The sequence below is a fragment of the Prionailurus viverrinus genome, chromosome C1, assembly GCF_022837055.1.
Source record: "Prionailurus viverrinus isolate Anna chromosome C1, UM_Priviv_1.0, whole genome shotgun sequence".
Classification (NCBI taxonomy): Eukaryota; Metazoa; Chordata; class Mammalia; order Carnivora; family Felidae; genus Prionailurus; species Prionailurus viverrinus.
Genome location: NC_062568.1, coordinates 189,635,062 through 189,657,229, shown reverse-complemented (window position 1 = coordinate 189,657,229; position 22,168 = coordinate 189,635,062). Strand labels below are relative to the sequence as shown.

The 22,168-nt window shown below is 38.7% G+C and overlaps 1 protein-coding gene across 13 annotated transcripts in view; it reads left to right on the top strand.

The window, feature by feature from the left end:
- S100PBP (S100P binding protein) overlaps window positions 1-20,318 on the top strand; it is a 46,388-nt gene extending 26,070 nt beyond the window's left edge. For 11 of the 13 annotated variants that reach the window (XM_047872995.1, XM_047872987.1, XM_047872998.1 and 8 more), the window contains 2 exons: window positions 17,370-17,457; window positions 19,269-20,318. In XM_047872995.1, the coding sequence (XP_047728951.1) occupies window positions 17,370-17,457; window positions 19,269-19,410 (230 nt within the window). In that variant the 3' untranslated portion in view covers window positions 19,411-20,318. Of the gene's footprint in view, window positions 1-8,553; window positions 8,793-17,369; window positions 17,458-19,268 lie in introns of those variants that run through there. The other 2 variants (XR_007155097.1, XM_047872999.1) reach the window with 2 other exon arrangements.
- Window positions 20,319-22,168: the final 1,850 nt, after the last annotated feature.

Genomic DNA, 22,168 nt, shown 5'->3' with positions numbered 1-22,168 from the left:
TCTGACATGACCCCATTAATCTTTTTTTAAATTATGGTAAGAAAAGTAATACCAATTGACCAATTAAATCATTTTTTTAAGTTTATTTATTTATTTTGAGAGAGAGAGAGAGTTGGGGTGGAGGGGAGAACGTGACCAGGGGAGGGACAGAGAAAGAGAGAGGGAGAGAATCCCAAGCAGGCTCCTCACTGTCAGCATGGAACCCAATGCTGGGCTTGAACTCAATGAACTGTGAGATCATGACCTGAGCTGAAACCGAGAGTCAGACACAACCATCTGAGCCACCCCGGCACCCCACAATTAAACAGTTTTTAAGTGTGCAGTTCAGTAGTGTCAAGTTTATTCACATTGTTGTAAAACATCTACAGAACTTTCTTATCTTATCAAACCCATTATAAAACAACTAGCCTTTTCCCCTTCCCTATAAACCCTGGTAACTGCCATGCTAATTTCTGTTTCTGTGAATTTGCCTATTTTAGATACCTCATATAAGTGGAGTCAAACAGCACTTACCTTTTTGTGATTGGCTTATTTCATTTAGTATAATGTCCTCCGTGGTGTAGCATGTGTCAGAATTTCCTTCCTTCTTATGACTGAATAATAATCCATTCCATGTATATACCACAGTTTGTTTATCCATTCATCCTTCAATAGACATTTGAGTTGCCTCCATTTCTTGGCTATTGTGAATGATGCTGCTGTGAACATGGGTGTGCAGATATCTCCTCAAGACCCTGCTTTCAATTCTTTTGGATATGTACCCAGAAGTATTGCTAGATGGTATGGTAGTTCTACTTTGAAGTTTTTGAGGAACTTCCTTACTGTTTAACATAGTGGTTGTACTATTTTACAGTTCCACCAGTAGTGCACAAGGATTCCAGTTTCTCTGCACTCCCAGCACTTGTTATTTTCTGTTTTCTGGGAGTAGCTGCCCTTATGGTGGTTAAGTATTCATCAGTATTACAACTATGTAAATATCGTTCACTGCCAAGCCAAGCATGATACTATAGTTTCATTTTCTTGAATAATTTATTTTTCTGGAGTAATTCATGCTCTCACTTATTTTTTATTTATTATTATTTTTTTTAATGTTTATTTTTGACAGAGAGAGAGAGGGCGAGCACAGGCAGGGGAGAGAAGAGGACAAAGGATCCAAAGCAGGCTCTGCGCTAATAGCAGTGAGCCAGATGTGGGGCTTGAACTCATGAACCATGAGATCATGACCTGAGCCAGTCAGATGCTCAAGTGACTGAGCCACCCAGGTGCCCCTACCTCACTTATTTTTTAAACTACAAATTAATTTGTCTTTAATCTTTTTGCAGTTTATATCCTTATCTATGTTGTCTGTGTGTCTGGGTTGTGCCCCTCTACAAATGCACAAACATACCTAGTAATCTATCAATTCCTTTAATAATTTTTTCTGGAGACCTTCCTAGAGCCTTGCGTCCTTCTGCTCCAATTTATACTGCTTGTTCTCCAGCTTTGCTGCAGAGCTATCATCCTGGTATTTCTTTTTGCTGCCCTCCTCAGTTGACTCCTGTTCCTGGACCCCTATTTCTTCCTCTTGATCTGTTTTGGTGGAGCACCTTCTCTGAGAATTTCTAAGAAAGTGTGACATAAATTTGGATGGCCCTCCGTATCTGAAAACGTCTTTATTGCCATACTTGATTGGTAGTTTGGTAGAGAATTCTAAATGGAAAATCATTTTTATTCAGAATTTTGGAGACCTACATCTAGTCTTCTTGTTAAGAAGTCTTTTATTAATTTAATTTGTATTCCTTTTTGTGTAACTGTCTTTTTCTCTCTGGAAGTTCTTAGGGTCTTCTCTTTATCCATTATATTATGCAAAGTGTTCTACTTGCTGGGATATTTTTTTCTTACTGACTTCTTTCCTTTTTTTTTTTTTTTTCCTAAATTTTTTTTTTTTTCAACATTTATTTATTTTTGGGACAGAGAGAGACAGAGCATGAACGGGGGAGGGGCAGAGAGAGAGGGAGACACAGAATCGGAAACAGGCTCCAGGCTCTGAGCCGTCAGCCCAGAGCCTGACGCGGGGCTCAAACTCACGGTCCGCGAGATCGTGACCTGGCTGAAGTCGGACGCTTAACCGACTGCGCCACCCAGGCGCCCCTCTAAGTTTATTTTGATAGAGACAAAGACAGCATGAGCAGGGGAGGGGCAGAGAGAGAGGGAGAGAGAGAGAATCCCAAGCAGGCTCTGTGCTGCCAGCAGAGAGCCAGATGTGGGGCTCAAACTCATGAAACTATGAGATCATGACCTGAGTTGAAACTACAAGTCTGGTGCTTAACAGATTGAGCCACCCAGATGCCCCTTGACTTCTTTATTTTTATATTCACATTTATGATTTCTGAGAGCCTTTTCCTGTTTTGTTCCCTTTGCATATTGTGTTGTTCTTATTTATGAACTAATTTCTTATCTCAAGATTTTGTTTCTTTTTTATTGTAATTGAAATTTAGTAAACTGCACAAATTTAAAGTATACAACTTGTCGAGTTTTGACATTTGTATACACCCATGAAACTCATGCAATTGAGATAAACATACCACACCCCAAATTTTCTTTGTGTCTCTTTCTGGTCCTCCCTCCTACCTTTCCTTGACTCCTTTATTCCCCAGGCAACCACTGATCTGCTGTCACTATAGTTTGTAATTTCTAGATTTTTATATAAACGGAATCATATAGTATATACTAGCTTCTTTCTTGAAGCATAATTATTTTGAAATTCATCATTTTGATAGTTTATTCCTATTCATTGCTGAGTAGTATTCCATTATATAAATATACCACAGTCTGTTTATCCATTCACCTATTGATGGGTATTTGGGTTGTTTCCAAATTTTGGCTATTACAAATAAAGCTGTTATGAACATTCATGTACAAATCTTTGTATGGATATGCTTTCATTTCTCTTGAGTAAAAATCTAGTGGTAAAATGATTGGATCAGATTGTAGGTGTATGTTTAGCTGTTTTTTGTTTTTGTTTGTTTTAAGAAACTACCAAACTATTTCCCAAAGTGGTTGTACCATTTTATATTCTCACCAGAAGTGTATAAATTCCAGATCCTCCCGTGTTTACAAAGGATTGTTAATGCTGGTGTATAGAAATTCAGTTGATTTTTGTACATTGACCTTATATTCTGCAGCTTTGCTAAATTCACTAGTTTGTTTTGGTACCTATTTTGTAGATTGCATCAGTTTCTACATCTGTGATCATGTCATCAGCAAATGAACACATTTTTACTTGCTCCCTCCAATATGGATGCTTTTTATTGGCTTTTCTTGCCATATTGCACTGGCTAGAACCTCCAGTACAGTGTTTAATACAAGTAGTACAAGCAACTTGTTGCTGATCTTAGGAAGAAGACATTTAGTCTTTCACCATTAATTATTATTTTAGGTTTCTCTTAGATACCCTTTATCAACTTTAGGATGTTCTCTCCTATTTATAGCTCGTTGAGAGTTATATTAGAAATAGATGTTGGATTTTATTAAATACTTCCTCTGCATCTGTTGAGATGATCATACAGTGTTGTTGTGTTTTTTAAAGTCCATTAATTGAGAATTGTATTATTTGATTTTCTAATGTTAAGCCAGTTTTGCATTCCTGGTCTTATGCATTCTGCACTTGGTCTTAAGGTGTTATCCTCATAATGATAGCACTGGGTTGATTTGTTAAAATTTTGTTATGAATTTTCATATCTGCCTTAAGGGGTATTGTTTTATACTTCTCTATAATCTCTTGATCTGGTCTTGGTATCAGAGTAATGTTGGTCTCAAAGAATGAATTAGGAACTATTTCTACCTCTTCAAATTTTCCAGAAGAGTTTATATAGAAGAAATGGTATCTCTTCCTGGGTGAGCTTTGGTGGTCTTTCAAGGACTTTGACTATTTCATCCGAGTTGTTAAATTTATTAGCAGGAAGTTAATAACATTCCCTCATTAGCCTTTTATATAGTTTTCTTTAGTGATGTCATCCTCCCATTCTTGGTATCAGTAATTGTGTTTTCTCTCTTCTAATCAGTCTGGCTAAAAATTTATGAACACTATTATGTAATTCCTTCTTTAAAAAAGAATCCAGCTTTTGTTTCACTGATTTTTCTCTATTTTTCTGTTTTCTATTTCATTGATTTCCATTCTGATACTTACTATGCCCTTTTTTTCTGCTTTGGGTTTCATTTGCTCTTTTTCTAGTTTCTTTAGATGGTTGCTAAGACCATCTATTTGAGTCTTTTTTTTTCTAATTTAGTAAGGGATGTTAGGAGTAGGAGAAGATAAACTCATGCAGTCAATCTCTGTTTCTCTGGATGTATGCCTTGACCTGTGTTTTTAATCAGATTTATTGATCTATACTTTACATGCAACAAAATGCACCCATTTTATAGTGGCTTTTTTTTTTTAAGTTTATTTATTTATTTTGAGAGAGAGAGCAAGTGGGGTAGGGGCAGAAAGAGAGGGAGAGAGAGAATCCCAAGCAAGGCTCCATGCTGCCAGCATGGAGCCCAATGTGGGGCTTGAACTCCCAAACCGTGAGGTCGACCTGAGCCAAAATCAAGAGTTAGGCACTTAACTGACTGAGCCACCCAGGCACCCCTAAAATGCACCCATTTTAAGTGTACTTTTTGCTGAACTTTGACAAAGTTATGCACCTATTAAAGCATCACAACAATCAAGATTGATAGAACATTCCCACCATCCCCCAAATTTTCCCTGCGCTCCATCTCAGTCATTTTGTCTCTATCCCACTCCTGCACTGGGAAAGCACTGATTTCTTTTTGGTCACTATAATTAGATTTGTCTTTTCTTAGAGTTTCATATAAATGGAATCATGCAGTATGTGCTCTTTTGTGTTTGGCTTCTTTTACTTGGAATAATTTTAAGATATTTATCCATGTTGCTATGTGTATCAGTAGTTCTGTACTTTTGCCGTTGAATTTTTCCTTGTATTAATATACTGTAGTTTAATCTAGTCACTTGTTGAAAGACATCTGTGTCTCTAGTTTTTGGCTGTTATGGATAAAGCATCTATGAACAGTCATACATGGGTTTTTGTATGGATATGTGTTTTCATTTCTCCAGGGTAAATGATTAGGAATGGAATTGCTGAGTCATATAGGGTTTGTATAACTTTTGCAAAGTGATCATACTATTTATTGTGGGTTTTATACTGCAAAGGCTTAAGGGTTATTTTTTGTATATGAATATTTAGTTCTAAATTTTTTGAATAGATTATCCTTTCCATGGGTTTCTGAATTCTCTATTTTGTTTGATATATATATATATATATATGTGTGTGTGTGTGTGTGTGTGTATGTATATGTATATATGTGTGTGTATATATATGTATATATATATGTATATATATATGTTTTATGCCAATATTCTACTGTCTTGATTACTATTGATTACTGTAGAGCAAGTCTTGAAATTGTTTAGATTTCTATAATTTTCTTAAAAATTAACTTTAGCTTGTCAGTTTGTTCAAAAACACCTGTTGGGTATTTCATTGGGATTGTGTTGAATCTATAATAGATCAGTTTGGGGAGAACTGACATCATAACAATAGTAAGTCTTCTAACCTGTGAACAGGATATATTTCTCCATTTATTTATGGCCTCTTTAATTTCTGTCAGTAGCTTTTTTTCTGTCAATAACATTTTGTCGTTTTTATTGTACATATTTTGTTAAATTCATCGGTATCCTAATGCTTTTTTATAATGTAATAGATGGTCACCACCATAAGTGTAGTCACCATCTGCCATCATACAGTGTTACTCAATATTATTAACTATATTCTATATGCTGTACTTCTCATCTCCATGAGTTATTTATTTTATAACTGGAAATTTGTACCTCTTAATCTCCTTTATTTCACCCATTTCCCCACCTGCCTTCCTGCTGGCAATTAACAGTTTACTCTCTGTGTTTAAGAGTCTTTTTGAGATTTTTGTTTTGTTTGTTTGTTTTGTTTTTAGATTCCATATATAAGTGAACTCATGGTATTTGTCTTCTGACTTATTTTGTTCAGCATTATACCATCTAGGTCTATCTATTTTGTTGCAAATGATAAGATCTCAGTCTTTTTTATGGCTGACTAATATTCCTCTGTGTGTGTGTGTGTGTGTGTGTGTGTGTGTGTGAGAGACATCTTTTTTTCTAAACTTTTTTTTTAATGTTTATATCTGGAGAGAAAGAGATAGTGTGTGAGCAGGGGAGGGGCAGAGAGGGAGACACAGAATCTGAAGCAGGCTCCAGGCTCTGAGCGGTCAGCACAGAGCCCGACGTGGGGCTCAAACCCACAGACCATGAGATCATGACCCGAGCCAAAGTCGGACACCCAACCAACTGAGCCACCCAGGCACCCCACGTGTGTGACATCTTCTTTATCCATTCATCTATTATAGACAGTTAGGTTGCTTCCATATCTTAGCTATTGTAAATAATGCCACAATAAATATAGGGGTGCATATATCATTTCAAATTGGTGTTTTCATTTTCTGTGGGTAATTACCCAGTTGTGGAATTACTGGGTCATAGGGTATTTCTATTTTTAATTTTTTGAGGAACCTCCATACCATTTCCATAGTGGTTGTACCAATTTACGTTCCTACTAATACTGCACGAAGGTTCCCTATTCTCCACATCCTTACCAATACTTGTTATTTTTTGTTGTTTTGATACTCACTGGTATGAGGTGATATCTTATTGTGGTTTTGATACTTTTGGTAACTTTTTAATAAATCTCTTAGGATTATCTGTGTTAACATGATAATATCTGCAAATAAGGACAGCTTGTTTCTTCTTTTCCCATCTATATAGGCCTTTTGTTTACTTTTCTTGCCTTATTGCACTGGCTAGGATCTCTAGTAAATTAACTGTGATATTAGCTGTGTATTTATCATAGATACCCTTTGTTCAGGTTTGAGGAAGTTCCCCTTCTATTGGTAGTTTGGTTGAGGAAGTTCCCCTTCTGTTTGTAGTTTGATTGGAGTTTTTATCATAAATGGGTGGTGAATTTTGTTAGTTGAATTTTCTGCATTTATTTAGAAGGTGATATTGGTATTTCTCCTTTTTTCTGTAACATGGTGTATTACATTTATTGATTTTTGACTCTTATGCCAACTTGCATTCCTTGGATAAACTCATTGATCTTCATGAATTATCCTTAATTCAGTTTGCTAATATTTTTAACAGTTTTTACGTCTTGTTAATAAGGAGTATTGGGTTTTAGTTTTTCTTGTATTGTTCTCTAGTTTAAATATTGTGGTAATACTGGCTTCATAAAATGAGTAGGGAAATGTTTTCTCAGTTTATGTAGGATTGGTATCATTTCTTCCTTTAAATGTTTGATAGAATGTATCAGTGAAGCCATCCAACCCTGGAGTTTTCTTTTTGGCAAGGTGTCAAAGTACAGATGTAAAAGATTCAGGGCTTTTCAGAATTTCTTTATCTTTGAGTCCATTTTAAAATTTTGTCTTATAGGGAATTTGTCCATTTTATCTAAGTTGATGAGTTTATTGGCATAAAATTATTTATAATGTTTCCCTAAAGATTCCTTTAATTACTGTAGGATCTGTAGTGATGGTCACTGTTTCATTTCTAACGTTTGTCAGTTTTACTGATTTTTTTCCCCCAAAGTAGATTTTTAGTTTCATATTTCTATATTGGTTTTGGCTATTACACTTAATTTTTTTCTACACTTTGTTGTTTCTTTCCTTCCACTTACTGTGGGTTTAATTTGCTTTTGTTTTCTAGCTTTTTAATATGGAAGGTTAGATCACTGATCTGAGACCTTTCTATTTTCTGCAAGCATTTAAAGTCACAGGTTTTCCCTTTAAGTGCTACTTAGGTGCATCCCACAAATTTTGATATATTTTCATTTTCATTTGGCTCAAAGCAATTTCTAATTTCCCTTGTGATTACTTCTTTGACCTATGGGTAATTAGAAGTGTGTTGCTTAATTTCCACATATTTGGGACTCTTCAGCAATCTTCTTATTTCTAGCTTAATCCCGTTGTGGTCAGAGAATATTCTCAGTATGAGTTCACTTCTTTTAAATATGCCGAGTCTTATTTTTATAGCCCACCATATGGTCTGTTTTGGTGAATGTTCCCTGTGCACTTGAAAATATATATTTCTGATGTTGGTGGAGTGTTCTATACATTTTAGTATGGTTTTGTTGGTTGCTGGTGGTGTTCAGTTATATATCCTTACAGATTTTCTTACTAAAAGGAGTGTTTAAATACCTCCAACTCTAATTGTGGATTTTCATGTTTTTCCTTTCAGTTCTGTCAGTTTTTGCCTTGTGTGTTTTGAATCTCTGCTATTGGATGCATACACTTATAGGAATATTACATGTCTTGATAAATTGACACCTTTATCATTATGAACTTTTTTTTACTCTTAGCAACATTCAGTACTTACATTTTTATTAATATTCTGTTTTGGAGTCACTTTGTTTCATATTAATGTAACTATTCCAACTTTCTTTTCACTACTGTATGCATGATGTGTTTCTTTGTTTTTTTTTTAAGTAATCTCTACCCCCAACATGGGACTCAAACTCACAACTCCAAGATCAAGAATTGCACACTCCTCCAACTGAGCCAGCCAGTGCCCCTCATATCTTTGTGGATGTCTTGTAGACACTATATAGTTGAGTATGGCTTTTTTTTCTCCCCACCTCAATCTGAGTCTTCTTTTTTTTTTTTTAATGTTTATTTTTGAGAGAGGGACACAGAGTGCCAGCAGGGGAGGGGCAGAGAGAGAGGCAGACACAGAATCCAAAGCAGGCTCCAGGTTCTGAGCTGTTGGCACAGAGCCTGATGTGGGGCTCGAACTTATGAACAGTGAGATCATGACCTGAGTCAAGGTCGGATGCTTAACTGACTGAGCCACCCAGGCGCCCCTCATAATCTCAGTCTTCTAATTTAAGTGTGAGTCCAGTCAGTATGGTTGGTTTTAAATCTGCCATCTTGTTACTTATTTTCTGTTTGTCTATCTGTTCTTTGTTTTTTCTTTCATCTTTTCTTGACTTTTTTTTTCAAGGCTCTTTATTATTATTGCTAGTTTTTATTTTTTTATTTTATTTTATTTTATTTTTAATTTTTTTAATGTTTATTTATTTTTGAGACAGAGACAGAGCGTGAACAGGGGAGGGTCAGAGAGAGAGGGAGACACAGAATCTGAAACAGGCTCCAGGCTCCAAGCTGTCAGCACAGAGCCCGACGCGGGGCTCGAACTCATGGACTGCGAGATCATGACCTGGGCTGAAGTCGGGCGCTCAACCGACTGAGCCACCCAGGCGCCCCGCTAATTTTTATTTTTAAAAAATTTTTTTAAGTAGGTTCCATCCACACCCAACACGGGGCTTGAACTCATGACCTGAAATCAAGAGTCACAGCTTCACTGACTGAGCCAGCCAGGAGTCCCCTTTTTTTGCTGTTTTTAAAGTATTTTTTAGTATTCCATTTCATCTCCATTCTATACCTCTTTGTTTTATTTTTCATGGTCGTTCTAGGGTAGTAGTTCTCACGAGGTTTTGGTCTCAGGACCCAGTTACACTTTTGCAAATTTAGGACCCCAAAAAGTGTTTTTGTTTGTGTGGGTTACATCTGTCTATACTTAATCATATTAAAAGAACTGAAAAATTATTTTTTATTAATATATTTTAAGATAATAAACTCATTGCACGTTAACAGAAATAATGTGTTTTTACTAAAAATAATTTTTGGAGGAGGCACCTGGGTGGCTCAGTCAGTTAAGTATTCGTCTCTTGATTTCAGTTCAGGTCATGATTATTATATATTAAATGTTCATATACAGTTGCATCTATTTCTAAAGTGTTGTTTTCTCTTCTATTTTTAGTCTTCCCTGTCTATACAGGGAAGAATGCTATACCCTTTTAATTATAGTGACCTTATAATATGCATTTACATCTACTAAGGCCAGCAGTCTGTCATGTACACCATTGCACCCATTCCCCCATTTTTTTCCTCACTATTTGTTGCTTATTTGTTCTTCCAAGTTAACTTTATAATAAAAATTTAAGCTCCAGGAAAAATTCTGATGATATTTTCATTGGAATTATGTAAAATGTACAAGTTAACTTGGTTAAGGATTTCGGCTGAAGTCATGACCTCATGGTTCATGAGTTGGAGGCCCGCGTCAGGCTCTGCGCCGACAGCGTGGAGCCTGCTTGGGATTCTCTGTCTGTCTGTCTGTCTGTCTGTCTGTATCTCTCTCTCTGCCCCCACTCTCAAAATAAACATTTTAAAAAAATGCAGTAAGGGTGCCTGGGTGGCTCAGTTGGTTAAGTGTCCGACTTCGGCTCAGGTCATGATCTCATGATTTGTGGGTTCGAGCCCTGCCTCGGGCTCTGTGCTGATGGCTCAGAGCCTGGAGCCTTCTTCAAATTCTGTGTCTCCCTCTCTCTCTCTCTGCCCCTTCCCCACACATTCTCTCTCTATCTCTGTCTCTGTCTCTCAAAAATAAATATTTAAAAAATAAATAAATAAAAATAACTCTTAAAAAAGTAACCTCTACATGGGGTTTCAACTCATGACCCTGAGATCAAGAGTTGCAGGCTCCACTGACTGAGCCAGCTAGGTGCCTCTAAAAATAACTTTTTGAAAATGAAACCAAAAATTTTGGGAAAGGAATGGCATTGATTTACATTTTACAAATCTCTTTTAATGCCTGGCTAAACAGAAGACTGCTAGATCCTCACTTGTGGTTCTGCACTCTAAATCATGTCGTACAGCCTCTTGAGAACTCCACAGTACACTTTTTTAAAAATGTTTGTTTATTTTGAGAGAGAGTGCACACACGCACGAGAGAGAGCAGAGGAGGGGCAAACAGAGAATCCCCTGATACGGGGCTCCAACTCACTACCTAAGATCATGACCTGAGCCAAAATCAAGAGCTGGACGCTCAGCTGACTGAGCCACCTTACACAGGCACCCTACACAGTGGAAATGCAAGTGGAAAAGACAGTAACATCTTAGTGTTATTATGAAAATCATTCTGACCTCGTTAAGCCTCAGAAGGGTATTGAGGGACTCCCAGGGATTCTTAGACACACTTTGAGAGCTGTGATTCCGTTGTTGACAATATGCATCTTTGACTTATCAGTCCATCTTCAAAATAATCCACCACTTAACACATAAAGCCCTAATAACAATATACTTCCAAATCTCCAGTCTGTTTTTTTATGTAATTGTTTTTATATACTGTGTGTATATATATATATATATATATATACTTTTCACATTATTTTTACTTTTTTTTTTAATGTTTATTTATTTTTGAGAGAGCGTGAGCAGGGGGACAGGGAGAGAGAGGGGGACCGAAGATCCAAAGCAGGCTGTGCGCTGACAGCAGCCAGCCTGATGTGGGGCTTGAACTCTTGAACCGTGAGATCATGACTTGAGCCGAAGTTGGATGTTCAACCGACTGAGCCACCCAGGTGCCCCAACACATTATTTTTATTTTAAACAGTTATTTTTGAAAGACTTTTTTAAATGAGAAAAAGTCTTTTCTATTTACTCACATACTGACTGTTTTCAGTGCTCTTGATTCTTTTCCATCTGTTACTTTCCTTTTTCCTGATGAACTTTTAGTTTCTTGTAGTGTAGGTCTGCTGGTGAGGAAGTCTCTTTGCTTTTGTTTATTTAGAGTGTTTTGCCTTCATTTTAAACTTTTTATTTTGAAAAGTTACAGACTCAGAGACTCACAAGAAGTTTCAAGGTGCACCTCAATGGTTTCCCTTCTTGGGAATCAAGATTCTGAGCAGTCTGAAAACAGTTGTTTCATATATTTTGCCCAGTTTCTAGTTGGCTCACAGTAGGAGGTAAGCCCATTCATCATGCCTGGAAGTCTCTGCTTTGATTTTTCCTGGAGATCACAAGCAGCAATGGTTATGTAAATTCTGATTTTGCATTTGGCATTACTGTCAAGGACATTCCTATATCACTCAGTATCCCCTACCTAACACATCACTTCAAAAATGAGTTATATAATACATAATATATAATAATTCCTATTTCTTTCTTTTGCTTTTTGCCCTGTCTGCAAGGAAATCAGTCAAGATTTGCAGTAGATCATCGCAGTTTTGTTGACCTAGAGGTGACATGTTTGCATTCTTGTTTTCCACTCATCTCTTTTTCCTTTTTATTCCTATTTTATTAATGTATTTATAAAAGCAGTAGCCTGCACCCATATAGCATATTTTGTTCTTTTCCTCTTCATTCTCTTTCCTGTATTAGGTTTTTTTTTTTCTTATTGCAAGGAATAGAGAGAGACCTTGTGATTGCCTTTAAGTAATTGGAGTTTAAGGATTTACAGGAGAAGATGAAGATTAGACACTCAACAATATAGCCAGTTCTCATAGTAGAAAGAATCAGCCGTAGATCCAGGCCCCATGTCCCCCAGAAACTGGTGCCTTTGTTCCCTGTCCAGGTTTTCCTTGCTGACTCAGTGATTCTCATACTTATCTTTCTCTGTGACCAGTGCTTCTATTAGCTGTCTCACGTGTCTGTTCTCTCCTGGAGCCCTGCCTGTGTGTTCTCTCTCATTTTCATTACTAAAGCTCGCACTCACATTCCAAAGGAGAGTGTCTGACTGATTTACTTAAAGACCTATTGGTGCCAGGCCAGCTCTTTAGGTCCTTAGCCAGCTGAGAGATTCTCTGTTCTTGGGTCATGTGCCACACTGAATTAAACAGGGTCATGTATAAAGTGTGAATCTAAGATTTCAGGAGGGCCATCAGCATAGCAAGCACTCAGCATCTTCCATTCCTCCTCCTTTCTAACCATTGATTGACCTGACTTACTAAGGACAGGTATTAGACTGGATTTCCACCAAAACTAGTCATCTATATATTTATAGATTAAGGTTTAGACGGACTGTTTATCTAATTCCCGAAATGTTAGGGTTTTTTCCTCTTACTTTCATTCTTAGATGAATTTCATTCTTAGGCACAAAACAAAGGACAGTCTTCACCACCTTTTAGCCACAACTTAAAATAAACCCATGGTACTGATTGTTGGTCCAAGAAAGCCCATCTGTTAGAGACTGTGAAGAGAAAATTCAAACATTTCCATTCTTGTTAGCATCTCTAAATTTGGAAGAAGAGATAGAAGCTATGAGCTGAAATAAGGTTCTTTGGATTATTAGCTCCACCTGGGTTTGAATCTTGGCTCTCCCATTTACTAGATGATAGATGGGTATCTTTTCTAGGCTTCAGTTTAATCACGAATAAAATGGAGATCATGGTATTTGCCCCATGTGGTGGTTAGGATTAGATGATAGGGTACATGCAAAGCTGTTAGCAAAGTGCCTGGCACATAATAAATGCTTGATAAATGTAGTTTTCATTATCTCTAGATCATTAAGTCTTATTAATAATTAATGTTCCCATAGTCCATCTTAGTTCTTAGTGCTAAGGAAAACTAACATTTGTTGGTGCATGAGCTGAGACCTGATTATTGAGCCCTTGTTTACTTACCACTGTGTGAGGTAATGAGTATGCAAGTACACATATTGTGGTAGGATTCTTGCTTTCTAATCCCCAGTGTGAAATGTCAGTCCCAGAAAAAATTGTAAGGAAACTCAACTCGATGGTATTATATTGTTATTCAGGCTGTTACTAACTGTGTGACCTTGGGAAAATTGCTTCTCTATGTCTCAGTTCCTTCATCTGTGAAATGGGGAAAATACCTCATAGGATTATTATAAGGAACAAATGAGTTAATATATGTAAAGCTTGGGGCACCTGGGTGGCTCACTTGGTTAGGTGTCCAACCTTGGCCCAGGTCATGAGCTCATGATCTGGTGGTTCATGAGTTTGAGCCTCGCGTTGGGCTCTGTGCTGACAGCTCAGAGCCTGGAGCCTGCTTCAGATTCTGTGTCTCCCTCTCTCTCTCTGCCCCTGCCCTGCTCACGCTCTGTCTGTGTCTCTCTTTCTCTCAAAAATAAGAAACATTAAAAAAAAAAAATATATATATATATATATATATATATATATATATATATATATATAAAGCATATATATACATATAAAGCTCATAGGACAATGTCCAGTAACATGGTGAGTGCTATATGTAAGTTGCTGCTGCTAGATTTTGACTCCTAGCAGTTTAATACTTGAAGCCTTGGGCTTAATCGGCCACTTTTTCCTCCTTTTAGTTTAAAGTGAATAGGTTTTTTGTTTTTTTCGTAATGTTTATTTTTGAGAGAGAGCGAGCAAGTGCGTGCATGTGTGTGAGGGGCAAAGAGAAAGGGAGACAGAGGATCCTGTGGGCTCCTCCATGCTGGCAGCAGAGAGCCTGATGCAGGACTTGAACCCACGAACCATGAGATCATGACCTGAGCCACCCAGGTACCCCAAAAGTAAATGGGTTTCTTCATAGGAGGCTTATAGCATATCTTTAGCCTCCGTCATCAGGATAGTTTTATAGGCTGTAGCTGGTAAGAGATGAGTGAACTGAAGGACATGGTCCACAGATAATCTTGTTCCATTTTGAGATTGGACGCCACAATACCCATATCTTGCCAGCCATCCTTTGATGATGCTTTGGCAGGAAAAACATATCTTGAAATCCTTCAAAGCTGATTTTTCCCCTCACAGAGACATTTTTTTTTGCCGGCCTAGAAGGATGGGGTGCTGGGATGTGAAAGTGGGATATGGGAAAGGCAATTTGAATTGAGACCTTTGATTTTAGTTTAACATCCAGCAGGCAAGGGATTTTCTAATCTAAAGCTACTTCCCTTCTTAAAGGAGAAACTCTTTTCTGGTTTATATTTCCTTCTCAAGAAGTGAGATTCATATGTTTTCTTCCTATATTAGTGAAATTGAACATCTTTTCATTATGTTTACTGATCACTTGTATTACTTTGGTGAATTGCCTATTTATGTCCTTTGACCTCTTTTATTATGAGGAGATTACTTCTGTAGAATAAGGGCATTAAAACTTTGCCGTATGTGTTTCAAAGATATTTTTCATTTTGTCAGTTGTCTTATTTTACCCTTGGTTGTACTTTTTAATTTTAACTGCACAGAAGCTTGTGATGAATCTATAAATTTTTCCTGAAAAGTATCATCTCATTATGGTTAGAGAATTTCTGCTGAGTGCTGTAACACATATCTGAGTTTATGTGTAGACTGATCCACTTAATAAACATTTTTCCTTACAGAGAGGTGATTGATTGTCACATGATTTGAAGAGTCTTTGCAAACTAACATAGGCCTGTGGCTGTAACACCTTAATAACAATAGTTACCACTTACAGCTTTGTGCCAGGCAATATGCTAAGTTTTTATGTGCTGTATTCCTAATATTCAACTTCATGCTACATATTATTGTCCATATTTCATAAATGGGTCAAGTGGGCCTAGAAGTGAAATGATTTGTTCAGGGTCTTAGAACTAGGTAGTGGCTGGATTGGAATTTTAATTTAAGTCTGCCTAACTTCAAAGTATATACTTTCTCTACATAGCTTGGCTTCTTGAGGCTTCAAATAAATTAGATTCGTCCTAAAAGTTAAGTAAATATCTTTTATCAGAACTTGAAAAGATGGGGCTGTAGCCTAGTTAAACTGCTTCCGGTTTCTGAGAGCACAATGAAGGCAATGAGAAGTATGTAAACTGGCCGAAAGAAAAGTCTGTACCGTCTAGGGCAGTGGTTTTCAAAGAGTGGTTCCCAGGCCAGCAGCCTCAGCATCACTTAGGCCTTTATTAGAAATACAAATTCTCAGGTCCCACTCCAGACCTACAGAATCAGAAAGTCTGGGGTTGGGCCCAGCTATCAGTTTTATAATACTTCTGGCTGATTATGATGCATGTTAAAATTTGAGAACCACTGGTGAAGGGAAATTATTTTATTCTCTCTAATCATAATTTCTGCTTTTGTGAGTTTCTCCTAAGTCTCAGCCCCTAAGTGCAAAATTAGCATTATCAGAAAAGCATAGAGTCAAACAGGAGCCAGTTTTGAGATCGGTTTAATGAGCATTTAAAGCAAGTCCACCTCACTGAGCCACAGTTTCCCATCTCCAAAGTGATGTTTTAAAAAAACTTTTTTAATGTGTATTTATTTGTGAGACAGAGACAGAGCACGAGTGGGGGAGGGGCAGAGAGAGAGAGGGAGACACAGAATTCGAAGCAGTCTCCAGGCTCCGACTGTCAGCACAGAGCCCGACATGGAGCTCAAACTCGTGAACCATGAGATCATGACCTGAGCTGAAGTCGGACGCTTAACTGACTGGGCTACCCAGGTTCCACCTCCAAAGTGATGTTTTAGTAACATCTATCTCCATAAGATAGTATGTAAAGCGCATAGCACCTTGCCAGTCTCCCAGATGGTTGAGAAATTGCCTCTAGCAATTTTTCTTGTTTAGCAAAAAGGCCCCACCTGCCTTCTATTCTCAACTTCTTTCTTTTTTTTTTAATTAATTTATTTTTTTTTCCTCCAGCGCTTTATTTTTTTTATTAAAAAAATTTTTTTTTTCAATATATGAAATTTATTGTCAAATTGGTTTCCATAATTAATTTATTTTTGAGAGAAACAGAGCATGAGCGGGGGAGGGGTGGAGAGAGGGAGAGAGAAAGAATCCCAAGCAGGCTCTGCACTATCAGCACAGAGCCCGATGTGGGGCTTGAACTCACAAACCATGAATGAGATCATGACCTGAGCCAAGAGTCAAACACTTAACCGACTAGGCCACCCAGGTGCCCCAACTTCTCTCGTTTCTTGAATGTATTTTGCTGTCTTGTATCTCTGAGCCTTTGTATTAGCTATTTCTCTTGGACACCCCCACCTCTACCCCTGTCTGCCTCACTAACTTCTAGAGATCCTTTTGATCCCTGCTTGTAGTTTACTTCTGGAGAGGGCTTGCTCAAACCTCCACCCTCCAGTCTCTGCTCACATAGCAGCCTGTGTTTCTCCTGTCACTGCACGTATCACAAATTTTGGAATCGCCTGTCTCCTTATATAAACTTAATTGAGGGCAGGTAGTGTCTTGTCTACTACCATATTCTAGGGACCAGTAAAGTTCCTCACACACTATAGGAGCTAATAAATGTTGAATGAATGAATGGTGGCTGTCATTATTGCCGCTGCTGCATCGTCATCGTCATCATCACCATCATCGTCGTCGTCATCATCATCACCACCACCATCTGAGAGCGAGCTTCCCTCTCTGGCTTATAGTTTTTGTGCTGACTGCTTGTGATAATCATAGATAGTATTAGGATCAGTGCCTGTTTTCTCTTTCCCTGAAAGCACGGGCTTTGACCTAGACTGATATGGTAGTTCATTGAGCTGCTTCCTAACCACGATCCCTCTGTGTCACAGGTGCCTTGGGGGAACTGTGCGCCTTGATGGGTCAAGTTCATCATGTGCCAAACCCAAAATGGCAGCATCCTTCGGACCTCACCATGCGGTGAGTGGGTGATGAGGAGGAGGGGGAAAAGGGTAGAATTTGGCCACGGGAGGAATGTGGTGGGGAATTGGGTGTAATTGTATAGTTCCAGAGGTAGAAAAGAAGCGGTAGAGTATAGTGGAGTAAGAACTGGACTGAAATCCAGGAAACGCGGGGTCGGGTACTAGCTTTGCAGTTTATAACCGGATGTATGATTCTGACCAAGTCACTCCATTCCTCTGGTCCTCACATCAGTAAAACTAGTATGTTGCACTAATTGACGTCCAAGGGTCTTTCTGTTCTGAAATCTTCTGGATTCTTGATGCACGGTGGTTTTACACATCGATTCAGTGACTTTGATTCAGTTACAGAAACTTTGGAGTCATCTTTGACTTTCACCCCATATTCAGTCCATTAGCAAATCCTGTAAGTATATCCAAAACTTGACCATTTCTCATCATTTTCACTCGGACTATTGCAGGTCTTCTAAATGGTCTCCCTGCTTCTGCCCTTGCCCGTCTACTATTCTCAACTCGGCAGCCAAATTCAGATTCTCTGCTCAAAACTTTCCATCTCACATTTCCCACCCTCACAGTCCCCTATAAAGACCATGGCCTGACATTGTTAGCTCACCAACCTCATCTCCTACTACTCTTCCCCTTGCTCATTCTGTTCTAGTCACACTGGCTCCCTTGCTATTTTTCTAATATGTCACACGTGTTCCCACCCCAGGGCCTTTATGCTCAGTGTTTCCTCTCTAGTTGCCAAAATGATAGCAAATCTCAGAAAGACAGGGCAGTGTAATGGTTATTAGATGAACTCTGGAGACAGGTATGAATTCAAATCCAGGCTCTTGTACTTACTCCACTTTATGACCTTGGGCAAGTTATTTAACCTGAGACTCAGTTTCCTTACCTGTACAAAATATTGAGAGTGCTTTTCTGGCAGGATTGTTATCAGCATTAAATGAGGTGAGGTATTTACAGAATTCAGCAAGTACTTGCATATAGGGCCAGATAAATGTCATAAGATGTTATAATTATTTTCAGTTCTGGCTACTCATAATCACCTGTGGAGATGTCTAAAAATACAGATGTCCAGGCCCTGACTCAAGGGATTCTAAATCATTAAGTCAGGGGTTGGGGTGGGGGTGTGGTGCAAGAATCTCAATCTTTAAAAAGCTTCCCAGGTGGTTATTAGGAAGAGCTGGGGTTGAGAATGAGCTCAGATTATCATACAGGGTCTTTTTCAGAAGTACAGCCTAAAGGACTGGGGGTGACTAAAGGAGAATCTCAAGAAACTTTGAGTCCGTGCTATTAATTATTCAGCCTCCAAACTTGCAATGTGATACTCACATGATGACTTACCTTCTCTGGGAATTTTATTCTAATTTTAACTGCTGAGTCCTGAGCAACCTTGAGCTGTGTCAGACAGTGAGGTCCTGTTGGAGGTACAAGCGTGATGCAGTGAAATACAGATCCTGTTCTAAATGTTTCCTGAGGGAGAGAATTTTTTTTGCCTACTTGAGTGTTATTATACATTATGTATTAGGTTTTCTTAACATTTGTGTATGTGGCATATATCACCATAATACCTATGTGGCAATTTGGCTTTGGGAGTTGGAAGGAAATAGCACTTACATTGTGACTTTCATATAAATAAAATAGTACAAAGTTTCTAAAATTGTGAGGATTGAAATGTAAAATTAGTGTCTGCTATCCAAAAGTAAAGATACTCTTCAGATAGTTGCCTGGGCCATTTTTTGTGTACAAATAGCCATTCCAGCCGAAACACTCATTTTTCCTGTTTTTATTTTCCCTTTCTCCTGATAGAAACTACGCTCGGTTCCGACAGAAACCTCTGCAAAGATACAGTCTGACTCAGTGGGTTGACAGGAACATGCGAAGCCACCATCGGTTCCAGCGTCTCCCAGATTTCCCACCGAGTCCATTTGTCTCACCCCATCAGCAGTGAAGGTCTCTATCCAGGGTCCTGTTCCAGGTCCTGTTTGGAGCAGCAGCTCATCTTCTGCTCTTTTGTGCTTTGTAGATTTTGAATTTTATTTTTCACGAGATTTTTATTTAAAGAACTTGCCACCTTTTGGAAATTCCCGTTGCTGACTTGAAATTTTTTTGTATAACGTCCTTCTTGTTTGTCTGTGTGCATGCGTTTAAGCACTGTTAAGTTTTTATTTTTTTTATTTAAATTGAAGGTGACCACTAATTGAAAGCCAGCATCAAGCCAGAATACCTAGGCTCAGGCAAAGCACCCACCTCTGCACAGAGGTGAAGTCTACTTCTGGTGCCCAAAAGAAATCATCTTCTAATCTCCTGTAAGGAAGAGATTACCAGGCTGCAAGCCAGCATTAATTACTGCTAATGACTTATAAGAGGATATAAGTCACTTTTAACAACCCCTCTTACTTTTTTATTTGAATCTCTGAATACCTGTCAGTATTTTAAAGTCGGTAATCCAGCACATCTGAAGTAGGATGGAGCAGGACAAAAATCCTGTTGAAGGGACAAATTAAAAGTGTAAATCTTCTCTCTTTTTTGTACTTACTAGCCTCCTTTATTTATTTATTTTCTTTGCCCCCTGCCCCCATTCTTCATTAAATTTGTTTTGCACAATAGGTTTACAAATGTTACACATCTTAACTCTGACAGAAGACTGCTGACTAACCCTTGTTGATTTGTGGTCTTGAGACTGATTGTCTTCTCTTTTCTCAAGGATTTGCCTTCTTTTTCCCCAGTGACCACTGTGCTCCTTAAGTTCTGTTGGTGTGTTCCTGTATCCTGTTAGACATAGACATGCCTCTTAAGAGCAGACTCCCTGCTCTCTTTTTTTTTTTTTTTTTTTTTTTTTTTTATTTTTGGGACAGAGAGAGACAGAGCATGAACGGGGGAGGGGCAGAGAGAGAGGGAGACACAGAATCGGAAGCTGGCTCCAGGCTCTGAGCCATCAGCCCAGAGCCTGACACGGGGCTCGAACTCACAGACTGCGAGATCGTGACCTGGCTGAAGTCGGGCGCTTAACCGACTGCGCCACCCAGGCGCCCCCCTGCTCTCTTTATTAAAGAGCTTCCCACCCAGAGTCTTCACTCTAGGACAGGCCAGCAAACCAGTCCTACTGAGGTGTGAGTTGGTTTTCAGTTTCATCTGCTCAACTCCAACTTCAAGTGTGAGTTGATGTGTTAGTCAGTGAGTCCATCATCCTGTGGGAGAGACTCTGGAGAGACACTCTGTTGTCTCCATTAGTAGTTAACAAGAGGTGCCTTTAGCTTCCGGATGTTACCATCTCATTTGGTCAAACCTCTGATACACAGCTTGACAAAACTGATAATGTGGGTCTAATCAGTTGTGATTAAGCCTGTGCACGAAAGCATTACCTGACCTTCAGGTTAGGTATTCTACCTTAAGTTGACAGACTTTGTGCAGCCTAATGGATGTCAAGGAGTTCGTCATTCTTTCTATACAGCCAGCTCTAGACATCTTTGGGGAGATTTTGCAGTCCGGCGTTCACGCTACTGTTCATGCTCCGTGGAGGCTGGGCGTAGTCACTGTGGCGCAGCCTGTGGTACCAGGCTAGCTGCCTCCTTCTGCTTTTGTTGTTCCATCAGCCCATCTCTGCACTCATCCTAAACAGCCTACCCGGCTTTAGAAAATGACTTGGGAAAAGTTTAGTCATTCAAGCCACCAGTAAACTTAGATGGATGCCACTAAGTGTTTACTGTTTTTATCCAGGTGAGGAGTCTCTTCCTTGGGACATTTGGTTTAGATTCTGGAACCAGATGCAAAGAAGTTCTGTTCAGAGCCAAGAGTCAAAATCGATTTCAGTTGGCATAATGGACATTTAGTCAATCAGTCACTTCTCCAGATTTCCCTAAATTAGCATGATGGAGTGAGCGAGCAGACATCCACCTTTGGAACCACAGCATGATAAAAATTAATTGGAGCTGGAGTAACTAGCACTGTGGCTGTCTAGTTCTCCACAGTCGGCCCAAGGAGTGAAGGGACAGCATTTCGCTTTGGCTCATGTTCCTGCACTCCTGGTACAAGAGGGTTTAAGCCTGAATGTGTAATGGCAGCCTTGCCTTTGCCAAATCAAATGAGTGACGGGTTAACTAGAAAATGTGACAATCACATTTCCTCTTTGCTCAAATAATTCTGTTTTTCCAAAGCTTTAGCAGCTTAATTAAATCTGTTGGACTGGGGGAGGAGAGAACTGTTCTTTAGCGGTTAACATGGTATTCTTTAAGAAGAAAAAAACAAAGCCAAAGAAAACTCATTATCAGGCATGTTTGCCTTAAAGATGGTGGTGGGTAAAATCTGGAGTTTTAATCTGTATTTAAAGCTGCATATCTCCTATGTGGTGCTGGCCTCTCAGACTAGTATTTGGTGATGAGTTCTTGCTGTATTGTTTTATTGGAGTGACGGTTATGTGCATTTAACTGCCTACCTAGCTTTCTTCGTTCATGATGGCATTCTCACCACGGGGGTCTTGACAAAGAGTAAAAATGTGCTGTTTACATAGTTTACTTTTAAGAGCCTGAAATAACCTGTAGTTTTGCATCTAACACAGGCCTGATTTACTTGAGTTGTCGGGATCAATTATGAAACTGAAGTTTGGTGCCTCCTCTTTATCATGTTTTTTCCCTTGTAGCAGTTGTGTTTAATGTCATTAAAAAGAAATAAAAGTTCTTGTCGTGGCATATGTACTGCAGCCGTCTGTT